The sequence below is a fragment of the Tetrahymena thermophila genome (genome assembly GCF_000189635.1).
Source record: "Tetrahymena thermophila SB210 genomic scaffold scf_8254579, whole genome shotgun sequence".
NCBI lineage: Eukaryota > Ciliophora > Oligohymenophorea > Hymenostomatida > Tetrahymenidae > Tetrahymena > Tetrahymena thermophila.
In genome coordinates, this window is record NW_002476350.1 from 126,697 (window position 1) to 146,333 (window position 19,637).

Below are 19,637 nucleotides of genomic sequence, written 5' to 3' on the forward strand. Positions count from 1 at the left end.
ATTTCATTTTATTATTGCTCACACAATTATCTAAAAATTTAGATTAATTATTTATTCTTAATGCAAATAATACTGTTAAAATCATTTATAGATAGATAATTTTCATTTTCCTTTTAATAATTGATATCCCCAACAAAATATTATTTGTATAAAAAACGATAGAATAAATAAATATAATTTAACAATAATCAGAAACAATAATTAGAATTATTATGCAAGATTAACTAAACTTATTTTATTTATTTATTATGTATATATATAGTACTCTAAGGTACTGCCTTTTTCAAGGCTGCATACACGTATATTAATAAGGTTTATTATTAAGTAGTATGGTTTTCAACTGAATTTAAATATAACACATAATGGGTTTATATTATTTAATCCTTCAACAAGACAGATAGACAGACATTTAAATCAAATATAATGAGCATTTATTTGTTTATTTTTTTTAGTTTTTGTATTACTTTAATTTTATTTACTGGAAAATTTATCTTGGCTTTTATAATAAATAGAATAATTTTGGTTAAAAATATTCCAAATTAATAGAATAAGATTAATTAATTAGTTAGGATTATATATTAATTTTGAGTTAGTTTATTGATTTATTAGTTTTGATTTGAGTTTTGAAAAGTATTTATTAAAAACAATATTTAATATTTTTAATCAAAAAAATGAGTCTTAATAAAATTTATATCTATTGTAAGTATTTATTTTAAAATCATAAAGAGGTAGTTTGTTCAAAATATTAAATCATCTAAAAATTTATTTATTAATTAAATTAATTATAAAAGATAGATAGATATATAAATCAAATATAATGTACATGTGTTTATTTATTTATTTATTTTTAATAATCTTTGTATTACTTTAATTAATTTACAGGAAAATTGATATTGACTTTTAAAATAGAAAGATTTGGTTAAAAATATTCCAAATTAATAGAATAAGATTAATTGATTAATTGATTAATTAGTTAGTTAGTATGGATTATATTAATTTTATTTTTGAGTTTGTAGATAGATTTATTAGTTTTAAATAATAATTTTAAAAAGTTTTGAAATACGTTTATTAAAATGGTTAATTTATTTTTTAAATCATTCATTCATTCATTAATCATCTTCGGTTTAAGTTTTATTAATAAAATCTCCTTGCTCTATAAAATAGCTTTTTACTTTTAGTGTTTAGTTATTTTCCTATTTGAAATTTGTAAGTTCTACTTCTTTATTTTCTTCATACCTGTACTCATTAGGGTAATGATTTTCCAAAAACTTCTTTGTGTCTTCGCTTATGTTTATCCTTCCTAGTTACCCATTAGATTCCATTCTTTTAAATAAGAAGAATAATAGTTCTTTTATAAATCTGCTATGATTAAAATAATATGTTACTTATTTGCAATAACAACATCTTTTCCAAAAATGTCATATCTTACGATGTTTGTACCAATAATACCTCCTAAAACTTTTTCTCCCTTTAATTGAAATAAATTAATAAATAAATAACAAACTAAATAATAATTAATTGTTATTTACCAAGTGTATTCCTATTCTCATATTAACGCTTTTGAAATCTTCGTGCTCTCTTTTAATGTTCTCAATAACTTGAATCATTGAGAATCCCATTTAAATAACATTCTTGCACTCTTCTTGGTATTATCTGTTCTACTTATCGACAATACCAATGACAACATAGCAGTCTTTTAAGAAATGAATTAGAAAATTAAATTAATTTTATCAATAAATTATTTACCTCCAATGGTGTATACTTTATAAACTTTGTGCTTTAAACAAAGCTAATCAAATGAAGTAAATAAGTTTCTCAACATTTTAACTACTTCTGATGGCTATTTGTTGCTCGAATAGCTTGTAAATCCAGCTATATCTGCAAATAATAGTGTGACTTTTTCTAGAGACTCGGATATTTCCTTATATTACTTCTTGTTTTGTAAGAACTAAGTTAATATATGCTTAGGTACTAAATATTTTAGTAGATTGTCCTTTTCAGATTTTTTGATTTCGTGAGCAATTAAATTGTTAAAGTTTTCTATTTTAACGTCCCACCTAACATAGCACTTATAAATTTCAAAGATAACTAAGATGCATATTTTTACCATATCTTCATACGATCCTGTATCATAAAAATTAGCCAACCATAACCCAATAATCACCGAAGCATGAAGGAAAGTTTAGTTAAAGTGGATGAATGAAAATTCCTAAATCATATTTAGCACTATCAAATGCTCAATAAATATGATTCCCAATATACCTTAGTTGGATAAAAATTATCTTGATAGGACGATTGAATTTATATGACTAAACATCGCATAAAGATGCAAGACAATTTTATGTGTTAATACTCTAGAAGCTAGTTTAGGGATAAAAATTATGGCAAATAAGGCCACACCACATTCGATAGCCTTTAAAATTAGTAACAGAATTTATGCTTGTGTGCTCAGCAATTCTAGGTTCAAAAATACCACAATGATAACTAATAAATGAATACTAAACTAAAAGAAATGGCTCTTAAGTCCAAATTATTGAGTAGAGTCTGTCGAAGTACCGAGTTCGAATTTTTTTACAATATCATCGTTCCTGCCATTAAGATATCTCAAAAGATATTGAGACACTTGAAGTAAAGGCTCTGATGAGTATTACCCTTATTCTTTATCTTGCCTTTTTTAATTAGTTAAAACTATCGTGTCTTTCCTAGCTAAGGTATGTCTTTCTCTTTCTTCGAATTTCTTAGTTTCTGGTTCAATTTCTTCATCAAATATTTCCAAAGTATCTAATTTCTATTTCAAAAATAAGTAAGTAAGTAAGTAAGTAAGTAAATAAATAAATAAATAAGTATATTCTTTGTTTCATTTAATCTATTTATTACTTGAATTGCAAGAGTATTTTAAAGGGAATTTCTTGGCTGAATCAACATAGTCCTTGAATATCTCAGTTTTCTTTTGGCTTGGTTGGAGTTTGCACTATTGTTGCTTCCTATTTAAAATTTACCACTCTCGTTGTTTTAATTCTTAGCCTGTTAAAAAGAAGAATTGACTTCGTCATTAGCAACTAACTCGCCAAGTTCATTATTCAAATCTGTAGAACTGACAAATGTTTTATTTTTTTTAGAAGCATTCCTCTAAACAGCACTCTTCCTTGAAATGTTACTTAATTAATTATTAGGTTAGGTGTATTATATTTACTAATTAGAACTAGCTTATTGCTGAATTCCATTATCTAAAGAGTTTCTAAAACTCCTCAAAGACCCACTTTATGCTGATAAATTTTGAGAATGCATAGAAACATTATTCAAATTATTTTTAGAGTGGAATCCTTCGCTATTTTTAGAAAACAGCTATTTATTGTTTAGCGAGTTTTTCTTACTATTCAGTGCATCATTATTAACTAAAATAATAAAATATATTTATTTAATTATTTATTTAATCGTTGTTTATTATAAAAATTACCTTTGATAATTGTATTTCTTATGTTCTCTGCAAGACTAAAAATTTTTAATATTCCTTTTCCTTTAGCTTCAACTTCCTTTTCTAAAAAGAGCCATTCAGTCTTTCCTAGACGACGGTGAGCTTCATATGAAAGAGAAATACGTTTTTCTTTGCACTTAGAGCATACTCTACTAGCAGTATTTACTGTATCTCCAATTAAACTAAATTATGGTTTGTGAGCTCCTATAACACCTGCAATAACTTTTCCATAATGTATTCCGATTTTTACATCAGTTTGTTAATTATTTCCCCAAAAATACTATTTGGCTTTGATTTGCATTTCCTGAGCTGCCAAAACGAGTCTTTCTGTTTCATTCTCAGTAAGAAGCATTTTTTATTGTCTTAATTTTTCTTCTTTAGTCAGTTTCAAACCAGCACAAGCCATATAAATTTTTCCTACAGTCTTTAAAATAAAAAAACTCTTAGCAAAATGATTTAAATTAATTAGTAAATTTTATTATTTTTAATTATAATTTTAAATGATTAGATACTTAGTTAGTTAGTAATTTTGTTTGTCAATAGAATGAAAAATAAAAATAAATTTTACTTCGATTTTTTGTACTCCATACTCAACGCATATTTTATCAAATTATCTATATAAATTGTCTATCCATTTAATTAATTTAGTCTACTCTTCGTTGAGGATACTATCGAAATCACAGATATCCAAGAAAAGGATTGCAACTTCTCCTTAGTCTTCTTCTATGCTTGCATTACCAGCTAATCAATTAATAAATTAATTAATTAGTTAGAATGAATGAATGAATGATATATTTTGCTTAAAAATAAATAATGAATTTTACATGAATTAAATCTTGTTCTAACAAAAGGTGGAAGCAAATTGGCTAAGACATGATCCACTTCGTTTTCTTCGTATTTGATTCTGTTTTTTGTAGAGAAACTAATACGACGAGCCTTTTCTTGCATGTAAAAATACAAAAAGCTATGCAAAACGTAAAAAATATAGGAAATTATAAATAGCAATTAATTTTTGGTTGTGCTTGAAACTCCGTTATTAAATTTAGAGCTCATGCTAATAGAAATCAAAACTCCAATTGTGTTAATTATGCAGACTGAATAAGAGAGAATAATTGGAGGAGGCACACTATCCCAATTGTAAATGGAAATAATAAAAGCACTACCGATCAAATCGATTTCAGTCTTTTTAAAGATAGAATAGAGGCCATAATTTACAATGACAAATGGTAGACAGTAATGATAAATAACGTTAACTAAAGTGGCTGAGTCTATTGAAAAGATTAATGTTTTTTTAAAAACAATAGCAACTGAGACAAAAATTATAATAAACTAAATCAAAATTCTAGAATAAATCAAGAAGGAATTAAATATATAACTAGCTTCATTAGTATCCCCATAACCAGTTAGACCTTAGACTGCTTCAATAATAGTTGAACTCATTAATAATATTGCTATAATTATCATTACAACTGCAAATTTTTAAGTGAAAATTTACATTCTAAATTCTTTATAATTTTTTTCAACCCTTAAATCATTGAATTATAAAGTAAATTTGCTCATATTCGAATAGCTGTCCACTTTTTGTGAAGGATCCAAGACTATTTTAAAAAAAAAAACAAAATTAATTTAATAAAAACTCTGAAAAAAAAAAATTTAAATTGTTTGTTACTTTTTCTTAAAAATGGATCAATTTCTGTTTTTGTAAAAAGTTGTTTCAAAATCTAAGTGAGGAATTGCTAAGAAACTCTGACTTCGTGTACAGTTGATTTCATTTTATCAAAGAAAGTCTTAACTCTCTCAGGATTAAATCTATTAGTGTAGCTATTGAACACTTCCATGAATTATTCAGGAATGAAGTAATATCTGAAAAATTTAGTAAAGAAGTACTCAATAAAATAGATGGTGAGCATAATAAAGATAATAGAAAAAGATTGCAGCAGATTAAACAGATATGAAAAAATGTAAGGCTAGTTAGTTTGTTCTTCAACTACTTTGAAAATAGATGGAAGCAAGGAAATAATTATTTGAGTAAATATGAAGATTGTAGAAAGAACAATGCTTTATTGCATAGGACCAGCCATTACAATAAAAATTAAAACAATGCCCATAACAAATGACATTATTCCCTAAGTGATTTCATAATCAATAAGTTTTCCATCAAGAGTGTAGTTACCCATAAGAGGATTTTCAAGCAACAAAGAAGTTAAGAATGCATGAAAAGTAACAAATAGCATGCACTCCAAGAAATGAGACTTCATCCAGCTATTCTAATTTCTACGAAATTTGTAAAATTCAGGACGTAGTCTTATGAGACAATTTTGTGGATTATTCTTAAAGGAAGAGAGTAAAATATAGAGAGATCCTATTGTTTGACTTGCATAGATATTCAAAGTAATTTAATATCCCTTAACCAGGTCAGATTAGATTTGATAATTGTGCAATTGATAAAAGTAATTTAAAAACATGATGAAAATAATTAATTTAGTATTTGTAACAACCAAATATTGAAGTTTATCGCTGACTTCTATCGAATCATCGAAAATAAAGTCCCTCACTAGAGAAAAGTCTTTCAAAGTAACATCTCCGATGTAGCTTTAACATGTGCTCTAGCCTTTAATTAGGAATGAAAAATTACTCTGATTCATCATTTGACTATCCTTTGATCCATATCCAAAGCTGATCACAGTGGTTTTTGAGTCTTTAGTCTTCATTTAAAAGAATATTTAAAAATAGGTTTTCATAAAAATGTATTTATTTACTTGTTAAATTAAAGAAATTAGAGAAGATTTAGAACTAGGACAAAAATTATATCCAAGTAAATTGTTGCAAACTAAGCACAAAAATTAGAAATGTGCTTTGAGATAGTCATTAGAAAGGATAACTTTTAACGAAGAACCGTCAACTAAAAGTGAAATTTTTTCTAACTTTTCTTAATCGCTTCCTGAGCCAGTTGAAATGTAAGAAGATCCCTTTCTTGAATTATTTAAATTAGACATTCTTCTTTTGTATTGTTCTTTAGTTATTGCACGCATCGATTATCCTTAGCTAACTTTATTTCCACTTTCAGGTTAAAAATTCATTTCTTCTTCTTCAAGAATAAGATTTTGCAACAAGAAAAGGTGGTTTTTTATCTGATTATTTAAAATATTATTTAATTAATTAATTCAAAAAATAGATATTTGTTTGTTACTTAGTATTTTAGTTCTTCAACATTCGATTGATCGATTGTTAAAAAGGTAGTATCGTGGTGAATCATGTTGCTTTTGTATCCAGCTGCTAAAACAGAGCTTTAAGAGTCAGCTGATATTAGCCAATTAACTATTCCTGCAGATTATAAAAGACTGACAAGCTCTTATGTTTTTGGTATCAGTTGCTGAGATAGGCACATAGATCCAAGAAACTCCATTCCTGTAGCGATTTGATCAGTATCTTGCTTCTGATCTAATTCTTTCATATTCTTTTTTGCAAAACATATCATTTTCATTCCTCGAATTTATTAGCTATGCATATCTTTAAGTATAAGGTCTTTTTAAAATTTAGTTAACTAACACCTTGGCAATATTTCTTATGCAGAGCCTTTAACAAATAGCTATAAATCTTTAGGTTCAAATTCAACAAATTATTAAAATTGGTTTTATTAATTTCCGTTGTTTGAAGTAGCATTTTTTTTACTGTTAAATTAAGATAAATTACTAGTAGCTGGGAGTAAAGAAATTAAATGTTTGTCATCTACTTTTACTAATATTCCGAAAAACTTCCTTGATTCATTAGGCAAATAGGTTTATTTGACTTCGTATCTAATTATCTTTTCTTTATATTTAAGATCATAAAATTGCTTATGCTTGTAAAATCCTCCTCTTAAAAATGACAATCCTGATTTCTAGCTTAGTTCAAGTTAAGGTATTTCGTCTTTACTAGTAGGTTCTAATTTATATTTAGAATTATTAGCTTCTTCTTAATAATTAGGTCTATCATCGTTATCATTTTCTTACACTTAATCTAGAATCCTTTCAGCTAATTTTTTAGTTTTTACCTATTTCAAAAAAATAATAAATTATTTAACGATCTTTAATGGTTATTAATATAAAAATATTTATCCAATAAACCAATTAATTAATCAATCAAACAAACAAACAAACATCTTTTAATATTGAAAATCATATTTTTTTCAAAATCTTCTTTTGCAAAATAAATGTTAAAAAGTGCTCATTTAATTTTATTGTTTTTTTGCTGAAAGTATTAACAAAAATATATTGAATTGCAAAGAAAAAATTATTTTGATCAAAAATGGTAAATTACGTTATGACAAAGAGCTAAAGCTTTGAAGAATTCAATTTTTATCATAGATTCCCTTTAGGTTGCATTTTAATTGTCAGTTAATGTTAGTAATTCAGTTAATTTATTTTTATCATCTAGTCTTGGTGGTCTAGTTTAAGGGTAAAAAGGATATAAGTAAAGATCTTTCCACCTAACTATCTCTCCAGTTTGAAACTAGTTTTGTCTATTGTGGTGAAATGATTAGTGAGTTGGATTATTCAATGTTGTCTAAACAAATTAATTTGGAGAGGTGAAAATGTTAAAAGATCTGTTATGATTCAAGTTGCTCGATGGGGCACGCGTTTGTCTAGGAATTACTCCTCCAAAAAAGGACTTATTTATAGTTGATGGAGATGGGGAATTTGCAACATTTCCATAGTTTTTTAAAAAGCTTCCTTTGTCAGAATGCTGATTTCTTAATGAAATTTAAAATTCTTTATTTGGTATCTGGATGTTAAGTGGAGGATGAAGAGTTTTTTATGGAGAATTAACTTTTAAATTAATATTTTCTGTGCTTGTTATGTTGTTTGTATTGTTAGGAATTTGTGAAGAAGCTTTGCGTCTTGGTTTTTATTTAACTACTTGTAAGTAAGAATCATTTTGTTTGCCATTAACTCTACCATTTTAGTTTTAATTTGAACCATTTGTTTGATAACGCTCCTCTGACAAATTCTCGTTTTAAGAGTGATTATTGATGCTCTCTTTATGATTCGAGGTATTTACTTCCAGTCTTTTTAAATTTTTTTAGTTGTTATTTTTACATTTTTTATCTTTATTTTCGATTTCTTATTCAGGAATTTATTCTAGAGGATTTTTGTACTCTTAATCGTCTAAATTACCATTTATATTGATAGTGTGTAAATTTTTTGTAAAATTTAACAATGAGACATTATTTATTTCTTCCATATTTTGTTGGTCTGTTTTTTTATTAATAGGACTTCCAGCATCCAGTTAATCTATTTGAATATTTGCGTTTTTTACAGGAAAAGGTTTTTCTAATTAAAAGGAAGACAATTAATTCTAGCTTTCAATATGAAAATTATTATTGTATGTTTCGTTTTTAACAACTGAGATATTCTTTTTATAAAAAAATAAAATTAATGTGGTTTTTCTATTTAATAGTTGTTACAATATTATTGAATTTATATTACCTTAATAGATTCTTCAGCAATAACTGGACTGCTATTATGAGAACTGTAACCGTTTGGTTTTATGTTAGATTCGTTGTTGAAAATCAGATTGGGTACAGCATCTGCATGCTCAGATGCGTTGTCATGTTTTTGGCTATCTTCATAGCTAGTGTTATCGTTTTTATTTGTCTTAAAGTTAGAAACCATGGTATTGTCTTCTTTAAGTATAGACAATTGTTAATCATTGATATTGTATTAGATATTTTAAAGATTGTGTTTTGTTGATTTTAAACTGTTTAGAGTGTATTAGAGTAAACCATTGAAATTATTAGATTAATTTTATATTGAAACATTTTAGATAGAAGTGTTAAATAAATTAGTATTGCTACTATTTGGGAAAATATTTTATATTATGTTTGCTTGGCTTCTATTAATAGGTGAAGAGTATCCATTCATACTAGTGAATTTGTTTTTGTTATTCCAGTTAAGAGATTCTTTTAAATGATTTAGGTTTAAGCTAATTTTTTCGTACATGCTACTTTAGTCTTCTTATTATGAGGTAGGTTACTTTTTACGTTCGTCTGTTTCATGGTCTTATATTTCACATGTTTCTTTTCTAAATACATTTTTATTTTGCTTTTTTTCATCTCTCTCTGAAGTTTTATTTTTCTGAGATGCCTTTGAATTACTACTTTCGTCATCATCACTGTCATATTCTATATTATTATTACTATTTTCATGTTACTTTCCTAAATCATTTATCTTCAATAGATTGGTATCCACTATTTATTTATTTATTTTATCTATCAATAATCAATAAAATTAAATATTAAAAATACTCTAAGGAAAAGACTATGTTGAAATTTTCTTTTAAGCTTAACTATCTTTGCCATTAACTAAATAAGAATTAACTTAATTAGAGATGCCCTTTTAGAACTGATTGGCTTAATTCATTGGAGAAGGAGAATCTAAATACTCATCTTCTTAAAGATTTTTCAAGCTCTATCTATAATTACTATGATCAAAAGCAGAGTAGAATTTATTATTTATATAAACTCCATTTATAATATCATTCTAATTAATAATAAAATAAGTTGTATTCACTTGCTTGTAAACAATACTATATATATTTGTAATGAAAATTACTTTATCTGGGTGTAAAAATGCCCCACTTAAGCTAAAAACTGCTATATCAACGTGACTAAGATTAGTAATTGCTCCTGAGTTGTTAATTTCTACTTCTTGGTTTTTATTTTTATATTTCTTTTCAATTTAATATTTAATGATATAATAAGAGGCATGCAAAATGGCATAAAGAAGCACAGGAATACCCTAAGAATAAACAGTAATTGATTCTAATAAAGCTACATATTAATCCTTGTTAGTGCTGTTAGCTATAGTTGGTTGAGTTTAGCGGATGTTTTTCCAAAAAATGACACTCTAATAAATAAATAAACAAATAAATAAATAAACAAACAAATAAACAAATAAAAAATAATATATTTTCAGAAAATATGTTTGCTTCATTAAATCTTGATAAAATGTAAATTAAAAAGTAAAATTTCATTAAACAAATAAATGTAAAGAGAATATGATGAAAGAAAAATAAATTAATTTAATTAGTATTAGCTACCAGGAAATTAATAAGAAAATGTAAGTCAATGGTGTAAATATAAATGTGTTTGCAGCCAAATTAAAGAAATGTTACAAATAAATAAATAATTGAAAATTTAAAAATATTTTAAGACTTACAAAAATGGCAAAAGAAATCCAAATTGTTGTCATCTATATAAATCTATTCATGAATTTAAGTAGGTATTGATCTCTTGCTATTTTGACGTGTTTGACCGATAAGACTGTATTTAAGTAACCGTAATCAATAACAATACCTAAAACCCTAATTTGCAAATTTTTAAAATATTTGAATGAGGAATAGATTGATTAATTTTTGAAAAAAATTGGAATTAATTAGATTAAATGGAAATAGAAAACAAAAGAAGATATTTATTTATTTATTACCAGTCGGTATTTTTCAAATAGCTTCCTCTTTGGATTATATTTTAAAAAGAGAGCTTTTCACCTTTCGGATCACTTTCTAATTTAATATATCCTTCAAAAAGTTTTGCCTCTTTTAGGATTGGGTAATACTCTATTTTTCCATTTAGTGTATATTTATATGATTTTAATATAGTTTCAATAGAAATATTTTCTTCATTGGTAGAATCCACAGGTTTAATTTATCTGTAGTCCAAGACTCCATCTATTTCATTCGTTTCTACTATAATTTTTTATTCTTTACTTGCTATAACCAAAATATCTGAAGTACAAATTTCATTTTTTTTTAATAAAATGATGTCTCCTATTTCAACTTTGTCCTGGCTGATATCATTAAAATATGACACTTAACCATATACCAGTTTCTTTTATTTTAGAAATATAAATTTATTTAGTGTATTTTTACTGTTTATTTTTTTCAATTTTATCTATTGGGTATTTTGCTATTTTTTAAATTTTTAAATTTGCTAATTACAAATTTTAAATTAGTAAAATCGGTTTAAAAACTTTTAATCGCATAGTACATAGAGCTTACTAGTTCGATAAATATCCAAATAATCAATATAGATAAACCCTAAGTACACTGCTAACTCCTTTTATTACGAGTGTGTGAATGGATGTTTGTTTGTTTGTTTAAAGCTTACTAAAAAATAAGTTAATTTAATGTATTTTAAAACTTACATGAACAATTTATGTTTATATCTTTGAATCAGAGTTTTGCTTTATTTTGCTTCTGTAGAGCTAAAAATTCTTAAAGCCATGCACAGAAAAATTGAGGATAAGAGGAACAAGCAAATAATATCTGAGTTTTAAATAAATTATATTAGTTATTTATAGTGAATCAAACTATTTATATAGAATAGTTACGCTTGGCTTGTATCTAGCTATTATTCGAATATAACCATTAGGAGAATTATAAAATATATTAGGTTTCCTATCTTGTAAAAGCTAGTGAAAAAGGATGTCATTATAATTTTAAAATACTATATTTAGGAAATAAAAATTATCATTAGCGATTAGTTGTAAAATAAATAGTAAGTAAGTAAATTCATCAAAAAAAGGTAAAACTTATATTTCATTTTAATAAATTTAATTGAGTTTATTACTATTTATTTATTTGATTCCAGCTATCGTCTTATATGAAGCCCTTTATAAATTGTTTTGCCTTCATTAATGTCGAACTTTATATTTATAAAAAGAAGGTATTTTAAATTGTTGCGTTTTTATATAATTAATGAGTATATAATTCATTATAAGTGCACCGAAGTCATAGGTTTTAAAGTAAATTTGCTTTTAACTAAAAGTTTGCTTCATTTTCTTTCCATTTAACACATAATATCAACTATTTAAATCTAATTTAATAGAAGTGCACGCATAAAAACGAATAAACCTATCTGTAGTTAAAATTTGTATTGATTGCTAACTGCATTTGGTTAATTACCATTCTCAACTAATCTTTAGACTTCTTCTTTTTCTTGAATGTGATTGTGTTGAAATCTAACTTTTCATTACTGTTTTCATTGAGCATCTTGTCTTTATCAACCTTTTATATATTGAATATCGATTGCTATATTAAAGTATAAGGACTTAATTTTTATTAAAAGATTAATAATCAAACAAACAATCTAACTAATTAACTAACAAGTAATTATAAAAAAACAAACAAATAAATAAATATTCTGAACTCAAATATTATTTTTCTAAACAATTAATACTGCATAGATTTTACTTTAATCAGTCATTACAAACTAAAAATAATTCAAAATTTCTTTTTCATGGTATATTTTTTATTGGTGGTATTAATAATAGATCTATCAATATTTTTTATTTTCTTTATAGTTACCTTTGTTAATCAAAATCAAAATCGATCAGCTAGCGTTATATTTGCTCAAAGTTTTACTAAATGGTAAGACAAGCCTCATTTTTTCAAAATTTTAAGTTAATTCATAGCTCTGGAAGATTTTTATTTGCAATTTTTAGACTAAAGAATATAATTATAATCAATAAATAATTAAATAAAGTGATAAAATGAATTATTTATGAAATTAAATATTTCCATTTAAAGTCTAAATACTCCTTTACATATTTTTTTAATTTATTGGAATCATAAACATTATTGTTATAAATAGTTTAAATTTAATTAACCTTAGGTGAAAACTAATTTAAAGATAAAGGGTAATATTGAATAGTGAATAATAAATAATTTGATTGCTTAAATGCGTTAGAAATTTATAAAAAAGTAAAAATGAAAAAAAAAATAATTAATTTAATTGACCACAATTTCAAAAATAGATCTTTTTACATTAAAAATATTGAATGGTTTTTCAAAAAATTAATATTTATTGATTGATTAATAATTTTGGAGAATTTTTCTGCTAATGACTAACTTATCAATCGCTTATAGAATGATTTATTAATATTTCTAATAATTTAAATCAAGTTTATTATTTAATTAAACTAGCCAAATATTTTCACTCGTTTTTCTATAAAAAAAAATTAAAATATTTCTAATTTTAAAAAATAAAATTTTGTTTAAAAATCTTTAAAATATTTTATTTAAAAAATAAAATTCAATTGTATTTTTTCTGTTTAGAAACTAAATTAATTAATTAATTATTTAGATTTTTAATAAGGAATAATTCTTATGGTTTGATATTAATTTAGTTTTTGATATTTATAAATTTGATTTCATCAGGTTTTAAGATTTTTTTGTAGTTAAATAGTATTTATTTATAGCAATAAACAATAATGAGTCTCTTTTTCAAGCAAATATTCAGGTTTAGCATGGCATTACCTGAAACTAAAATATATTACCCTGTAGTCAATATTCACACATAAGATTTGCAGTATTACGATTCATGGATAGTAAAATAATAAAATCAGCATTTTTATTTTGCTCTGTCATGTCTACTAATTAATCGATTAAAATTTATTTTTAAAGGGTTAGTAAGCACAAACGAAGGTCAGATTATTAAAACAAAGTGAAACAGAAATAACCCCATAAAACATGAAAGACTTTTTTGTAGATTAAATAAAAACAGATATGTATTCAATGTATAAGCCAAAAGAAGTAGATATTTTTTTGAATATATAAAAACTTATTCTTAATTAGCAGCAAGCACCAATAATAAACTAATAACTTTATTTATAAAATAGATTATTTTTATAGGTATACTCATTTAAATCAAAATAAAATGTTGTATTTGATTCATATTTTACTGTTAAATCAAGGAAGATCTAACGTAGGAAAATCCTCATTAATTAACAGTATTTTTAAGAGAAAAGTTGCCAAAACTTCTAAAAAGCAAGTAGAAATTTCTTCTTACTGAAAAGAATTTACTTGATTATATTAATTTCTTACAATCTATATTAAAAATAGGGAAGCACAAAAAAATTATATTATTATGAATTGGTTGATAATTTGGGTTATATAATTGATCCTCCTGGTTATGGTAAATCAATTCTTTAAATGATATTCAAACTTAATTCTTTAAATAATTATTATAACTTTCATTAAATATATTTTTTTTTTTTAATTCTAAATTAAATTTAAAAAATAAACAAACAAACAAAACACTAAATTTTGAAAGACATTTTTTTTAATTATTATTAACAAATACTTAGAATTAAATCTAAAGTTAATTTTACTCTAAATTTATAGCATTTAGAAGTATTTATATATTAAATTTTACAAAACTTCCAAAAAAAATCTAAAACAATTTAATTTGAAATTGAACTTGTAAAATTTAAAAATAAACAATTCATTTTTAAAATTAATTTTAAAGGTTTTTTGGTTGAGTAAGTTTTATAAAAATAAAACTAAATTTAAAAAAATATGAAACAATTTTGAATTAAATTAGCACAAATTAATTTTATAATATTTTATCTACTTTAATATTGATTAGGATTTGCAAATGTTAATGTTAATGCCAAGAAAAAATGGCAAGGAATGATTTATGATTATATACAGATTTCTTCGAGATTGGCGAGAATTTATCTTTTAATTAATGCAGAGCACGGATTAAAGAAAAATGATATGTCTTTGCTTTCTTAAATTTAAAAATAGAATGTAAATATTTAAATTGTTTTGACAAAAGCTGATAAAGTCCCTGAGAGGGCTTTATACGATACTATGCTTTCAATCGGTATGTAAGTTAAAGGATTCAATAATATTCATCCACTTCTTCATGCTTGTTCAGCAAGGTAAATATTTATCTTGCATTATTAAAATAGACAAAATAAATTAGCCCTTTATCGTTTTTTAACTTCTTATATTATCTAAAAAGGAATGGGTTTGGTATTCCAGAGTTAAGACATTCAATATTTGATTCGTTAGCTCACTTTGAACCAAGAAATATTGACGATAAAGAAGAAGTTCTTCTTAAATTCCTTGAATCCTACAGAGTAAGACCAAAAGAATTCAACGAATTTTATGGAAAAGATGCTTTAAAGCCTGCAAAAGAGTAAAAACAAATAGACTAAAAACCAAAAGAGCTCCCTGGAGCAAAATCAAAAGGAGAGAAATCAGGATAAACAAAAAGAATAAAATTTAAAAGTACAGCAAAACCTAAAGAAATAAAATGATAAAAATAATTGCATGTTATAATTATTATTGTAAATCTACTTTATAAAACTGTAGAATAATAAATAAATAAAAATTATTTTGCTAGTATTTAGAATCAATTAATCAACTTCATTAACAATATAAATTTTTACAAAGTTTAAACTCAAAATAGTAGCCTAAAACTATTGATAATAAATATTAAAAAAAGCAAGGAAGAGAGGGACGGAGGCATCAAAATAAATGCCTATAATTTGTTTGGAGTTTTACATTTTTACATAACTCCATCCAAAATAATTTGATTTGATTTGATTTGATTTTTTAAAGCAAAGCTTTTCAAAACTCTCTCTTTCTAATTGGCATGCAGAAATTATAGAAATGATTATCCAAAAACAAGTCTGCCTTTTACCAGCTTATACCACCCTTTTCAACAGCCTTTGCTGGATTATCAGAACCGGTGTAATGAGGATCCATAATTAGGAATCTGAGTTCTCCTGTTTACTCATTATGGTCGATACCCATTAAAGAAAAGGCTTTAACTCCACCACCAAACATAATAGGAGTACCTTCATTAAGGAAATGCTCTTTGAACTCACTGTTTTAATTTAAAATTGAATTAATAAAAACTCAATAAATAATGTAATTAATTCTATGTTTGTTTATTCATTTATTTACTCAACTTTATTAGGTACTTCTGATCCACTTGAAACATTCACAAATTTACACTCGCATTATACCAATTTTTGAATTACGTATTAAACTTCAAAAGCTCCAATCCATTCACTAGTTCCAATAAAACTACTTGGCTTATCCTGCATAGCTACTAAAATACTCTAAATCTCTTTATGAGTAGGAATAGCAAATTCATCAACATACTTGTTTTCTATAAACCAACTTAAAACGCTTTAAAGAGATCTGTAAGCGCAGCCCCAGCCATCATCATTAAATCCATCTTACATATAATGGTGATAAATATAATTTCCTTGTACTTAATATCTTCTAGCTCCTTCAACTAATAAATAAATATATTTTAAATAAACATAAAGTACTTTGATAAAAAAATAGTTAAATCTTTTATTTATTTTCAAAATTAATTAACTTTAAATTAAATTAAATATTAATTTTTAGAATTAATTACTCTTTCTATTTAATGAATTAAATATTTATTTTAATATGCTTCCAATAATTATAAAAACTATAAATAGTCATAAATTTAAGATTTTCACTCCTCCCCTTAAAATTATAATCAGGCTGGATATAATGGAATTATTTTATTCTAAATTTAGGGGAGATGGTAGTTAATTAATGAGGATTGATAGATAGTATTGCATTTTTTAAATCAAAGATAAATTTATTTAAACCAAAGTGTTTATTTTAAAAAAATTGATAGATGGAAGAATAAACTCAATTAGTTTAATTATTTACCTGCTTTAAGAGGCATGAATTTATGCACATTTCTAATTTTCTCTTTTTTATAGAATCCTATGTTTTTAGTATTTTGAAGACGATCGCAGAAACGGAAAGATGCAAACGAGCTTGGAAGTAAATTTCTCAAATGCAATTATTTTTTAGATTCGATAGTAGGCTCATTACCACTAACATTAATAACTCCTTATGTGCATAATGGAAGATCTAGCAATCCATAAACAAATATGGATTTACCTTCTGTTTAGCGAATTTACTCAAAAAAGTACTAAAGATGATTTTGAATTTCAGCTTCATGGTCAGTAGCATCAGTTTTAACATAAGAAATACAATCAACATAATTATAACTTGAGGTATTTTCTATATTTGATGATAAGGTTATTGTTTGTTGCTTTTCTGGTTAGTAAATTTTGGAGAAAATGCTAACTTCGATAGTTTATACTTTAATTAAGGCTATGCCTTTACCGATTTCATCGATATTCTATATTTTTTATTAATAAATTCAGAAAAAAATATATTAAAAACTTTGAAATCAATAAAATATTTTTATATAATTACCTTTTTATTTTCGGCTTTAAATTATGAAATTAATTTATTCATTTTATCTTGGTTAGTTTCTTTTACTGCTGGTGCTTGAGGTTATTTATTTTATTTTTTGGATTTTCCAGAGGCTTTAGGATCTTCTTTAACTTCTTCTACTTCTTATTATACAATACATTATGAACCTCTTGGAAGAATTACAAAGTCGTTGTTAACTTTAGCAAACATAATGAGGTTAAGAGGCTCAGTCTATGAGGGATATTTGAAATAAGTTGTAAGCATATAATAACTCTTCAAGATATCGTTGGTAGATGAATGCTTTAAAGCACTTACTTTTTATTTAACTCCATCTAAATCTAAACAATCTATCTTTAAAATAAATATTTTTATAGTTTTGATAAAATTTAAATAAAATTTTTAAATAAATTTACTTCCAATTCCTTCATGTAAGGTCTATATTTCTTTGAGTATAAAAACTAAACGATGTTGCTTGCAAATATTTCTTTTGTATATTCTTGTTATTATGCTAACTCTGATTTTATTTAATTCTTGAGGGTATTGAATGCGTTTGATCTAGTAAACTTTTCATCCTGCAAAACAGAAATAATACCATTTACTCTTACACCTCTTGGCAAAATATTAGTCAGATGTATTATTTCTTTTTCTAAGCTTTTTTAAATTTCGGATGAGTTGATTTCTGAATCAGAATTCAACAATTGAACTAATTCTTATGACATATTGAGGATATTTAAGACCTGATTTTAATGGCCATAAAGACACAAAGTCCAATGATAAGTTGCTGAAACTACATTTTCTAACAATCCATCATTGAGTTCAGTCAATCTTTAAGGAATGTCCTAAAATATTTAAAATTCCATGTTGTTTATTTGGTTTAAAGTTATTTTCTAATTATTCTATAAAAATAGCAAAGCCCTTTAATTTTATAAATTTTAATTACAAAAAAGATATACATTCATTATTATCATACAAATTAACACACACGATTGATTGATTCATTAATTAATTAATTGATTATTGATCAAATTTTTAAGAGATACTCATTCATCCTAAAGAAAAAATTTGATATTTATTAAGCAGCCAAATAAAAACCTAGTCAAAAACAAACATAAAAAATAAATATATTTTTAAGATCAATCAAAATAAATGATTAAATTATTTATTTATTTATTTGAATACTATTAAACCTTAATCAACATTAGCAAAAGATTTATCAGATTATCTAAAGTATTAAAATGGATTTAAATTTTGTAAATTAATTTTACATTATAAAAAAAGAATACAAACATATCATAGCATCTAAAGTATTCTAAATGAATATGTATGTGTTTTTTAATTGATTTTAGAAAATTAAAAAATAAAAAAATACTATAAAATTTTAATATTTATTATTTTTAATTTTTTAATTAGTCAATTATAATTTTTGATTTAGTCAATTATAATTTTTTAATTAAATGGCATAAAATTTATAAACTAATTAAAGTATATTTTTATTATTCATAACAGCATCAATAACATTTTATGTTTATTGTATAATTAGTAAAAAATTTGCAAAATCTTAATTCATTTTATAAGTTAATTTTAAATATAATATAAATAGAATGTTTAATTAATTATCAATTTTTTTAAATTTGATTGAAACTCAAAGAATTTTCAAAACTAAATTCATATTATTATCAATTTATATAGTGCGATTTAATACCATTCATTCTTCATTAAGCATTTATTACTTATATTTTAAATTATTTAAATTTAATAATTAAATCACAATTTTTTAGCTTTTATTTGCTTAAAAGTTAAAATATTTCTAAAATTATTTGTTATTTATTTTACAAGTATAAATAATTATTACAAAATTTAGAAAAACAAACAAAAAAGTATGTTCTGAAATGCTTTTGTCAGATTTTTTACAGTTTTTTTTAAAAAATATTTAAAAACAATGGTTTAATTTTATGGTTGTTTGAATTAATTTGTTTGATTATTAAAATAAACTGAAAATATATAATTTGTATTTAAGTTTTTGAAACTTAGGCAAAACATTAATAATGACTTTACTTACAATAAAAACAAATAGATATATTTATATATATATTGCAATCATTATTTTCATAAAAGT

At 24.1% G+C, this 19,637-nt stretch overlaps 3 protein-coding genes across 3 annotated transcripts; 1 reads left to right on the forward strand and 2 right to left on the reverse strand. All coding sequences in view use genetic code 6, as the record gives it.

Annotated features, from left to right (window-relative positions):
* Nucleotides 1-1,106: 1,106 nt before the first annotated feature.
* On the reverse strand, nucleotides 1,107-12,505 carry TTHERM_00666450 (adenylate/guanylate cyclase domain protein; the record flags this gene model as incomplete). The annotated part of the gene is made up of 21 exons (XM_001020014.2): nucleotides 1,107-1,323; nucleotides 1,386-1,468; nucleotides 1,530-1,693; nucleotides 1,747-2,788; nucleotides 2,878-3,395; nucleotides 3,458-3,899; nucleotides 4,044-4,216; nucleotides 4,300-5,073; nucleotides 5,145-6,180; nucleotides 6,235-6,606; nucleotides 6,666-7,508; nucleotides 7,775-8,869; nucleotides 8,944-9,704; nucleotides 9,762-9,996; nucleotides 10,069-10,362; nucleotides 10,675-10,819; nucleotides 10,942-11,342; nucleotides 11,659-11,779; nucleotides 11,845-11,960; nucleotides 12,084-12,158; nucleotides 12,419-12,505. The coding sequence occupies 21 exons, from the start codon at nucleotides 12,503-12,505 to the stop codon at nucleotides 1,107-1,109; spliced, it is 8,994 nt and encodes a 2,997-aa protein (XP_001020014.2).
* A 1,131-nt stretch (nucleotides 12,506-13,636) lies between these two features.
* TTHERM_00666460 (ribosome biogenesis GTP-binding protein YsxC) lies at nucleotides 13,637-15,824 on the forward strand. The gene is made up of 7 exons (XM_001020015.2): nucleotides 13,637-13,842; nucleotides 13,919-14,047; nucleotides 14,134-14,146; nucleotides 14,209-14,285; nucleotides 14,357-14,429; nucleotides 14,883-15,180; nucleotides 15,264-15,824. The coding sequence occupies exons 1-7, from the start codon at nucleotides 13,726-13,728 to the stop codon at nucleotides 15,559-15,561; spliced, it is 1,005 nt and encodes a 334-aa protein (XP_001020015.2). The 5' UTR covers nucleotides 13,637-13,725; the 3' UTR covers nucleotides 15,562-15,824.
* Nucleotides 15,825-15,874: 50 nt separating this feature from the next.
* TTHERM_00666470 (peptidase family C78 protein) lies at nucleotides 15,875-18,381 on the reverse strand (the record flags this gene model as incomplete). The annotated part of the gene is made up of 5 exons (XM_001020016.1): nucleotides 15,875-16,133; nucleotides 16,214-16,550; nucleotides 16,964-17,444; nucleotides 17,522-17,872; nucleotides 17,935-18,381. The coding sequence occupies 5 exons, from the start codon at nucleotides 18,379-18,381 to the stop codon at nucleotides 15,875-15,877; spliced, it is 1,875 nt and encodes a 624-aa protein (XP_001020016.1).
* Between the last annotated feature and the right edge of the window lie 1,256 nt (nucleotides 18,382-19,637).